The sequence below is a fragment of the Musca vetustissima genome, unplaced genomic scaffold, assembly GCF_032173495.1.
Source record: "Musca vetustissima isolate MV318-11 ecotype Yass unplaced genomic scaffold, APGP_CSIRO_Mvet_v1 utg281394, whole genome shotgun sequence".
Classification (NCBI taxonomy): domain Eukaryota; kingdom Metazoa; phylum Arthropoda; class Insecta; order Diptera; family Muscidae; genus Musca; species Musca vetustissima.
In genome coordinates this window covers 8,869-10,153 of record NW_026889195.1, presented here as the reverse complement: position 1 = coordinate 10,153, position 1,285 = coordinate 8,869, and the positions used below count along the sequence as shown (strand labels likewise).

The 1,285-nt window shown below is 34.8% G+C and overlaps 1 protein-coding gene across 1 annotated transcript; it reads right to left on the bottom strand.

Annotated features, from left to right (window-relative positions):
• Positions 1–252: 252 nt before the first annotated feature.
• LOC133336904 (juvenile hormone acid O-methyltransferase-like) lies at positions 253–1,285 on the bottom strand (the record flags this gene model as incomplete). The annotated part of the gene is made up of 3 exons (XM_061545175.1): positions 909–1,285; positions 559–842; positions 253–457 (listed from the first exon to the last, which is right to left on the bottom strand). Coding segments are annotated over exons 1-3 (866 nt in total), but the record flags the coding sequence as incomplete, so codon positions are not given.

Here is a 1,285-nt window from a genome sequence, read left to right as displayed (position 1 = left end):
TGGCATATCGTACTGAATTGTGTCCGGAATGATGTGTCCCATTTACGTTAATATCCCCAATGTGGTGAAGGGTATCATATAGTCGGCCCAGTCCGACTTTACTACTTTCCTTACTGGTTTCAATCTTCTATTTTCTCTCTTCTCCCATTTCAATGGACCAAAGGTCTCCGAGCAGCAAACCTATATAGACCCATGCAACATTAGTGTTTCGACGTCAATAGTGACCCGTCCGATTAATGTATTTTTACTTACTGTTGGATTTTTTTATTATTTTCAGCTGATGGCTTTCGACCATACGCAATAATTAAATCATATTTCATTACATATTTAGAATTCGAATTATTACTACTGGCCGTTTTTGCATATTCCACCATTACTGATACAAAATCATTTAGAAATTCCGAATGACATGAAATGGGGATATGCTCCAAGGTACCACAAACAGATTTTACATTTTCTAAAAATAAAACAAAAATTATAAAATAAAAACAATCATTTGGATATAGAAGAATTTTATAGCATCTTCGTAACCTCTAAAAGAAAAATCTTGAAACCTACCTTTCAAATTCTCCATATTCCCATAATCGAATATTCTCGATTTAATATCAATGGAAATATCACAAAATCCATTCTCTTCCATCAACTGCCTGAAATCCGCCTTCGGATCATTCGAATATTGCAAAGGTGAAATGCAACGATTTGAATCTTTCATATATTCCGACCAACGTGAAAAGCGGCTAGTATAATGATAAGCATCGAAAATGTTGTGGGTTGACATAAAAATCAAGAGACAATCACCACCTTCCGCACACAATAAATTCGAAATATTTTGCAAGGCCAAACTGTAAGTTCAAAAAAATGAATGTCTTTATAAAATAAAAAAATATTAATAAATTGTTTTCACATACTTCAAATCCTGAACCCAGTGCAGACACAATGCCGATATTACATGATCAAATTGTCCAAGAAGATCCTTAGACATACTTCTCTTTGTGGTTATATCCAACACCCGAAATTCACATCTTTCATCACAATTCGAATAATAAGCCTTGGCAAAATCAGTCATATCCTCCGATATATCCGAACAAACTGCCCTTGAAAATCCCTTAGGCATTATGGGTAGAATATATTCCATAAAGACATCACCAGGACCCGAACCAACATCTAACAGAGAATCTTTGCCATCTTTACGCCACTGTAGTTTCTTTGAATATTTTTCAATAATTTCTCCAATATCGGCTTTGAGAGCACGATGAGATTTGTGATATAAGGCCGGTTGATTCAT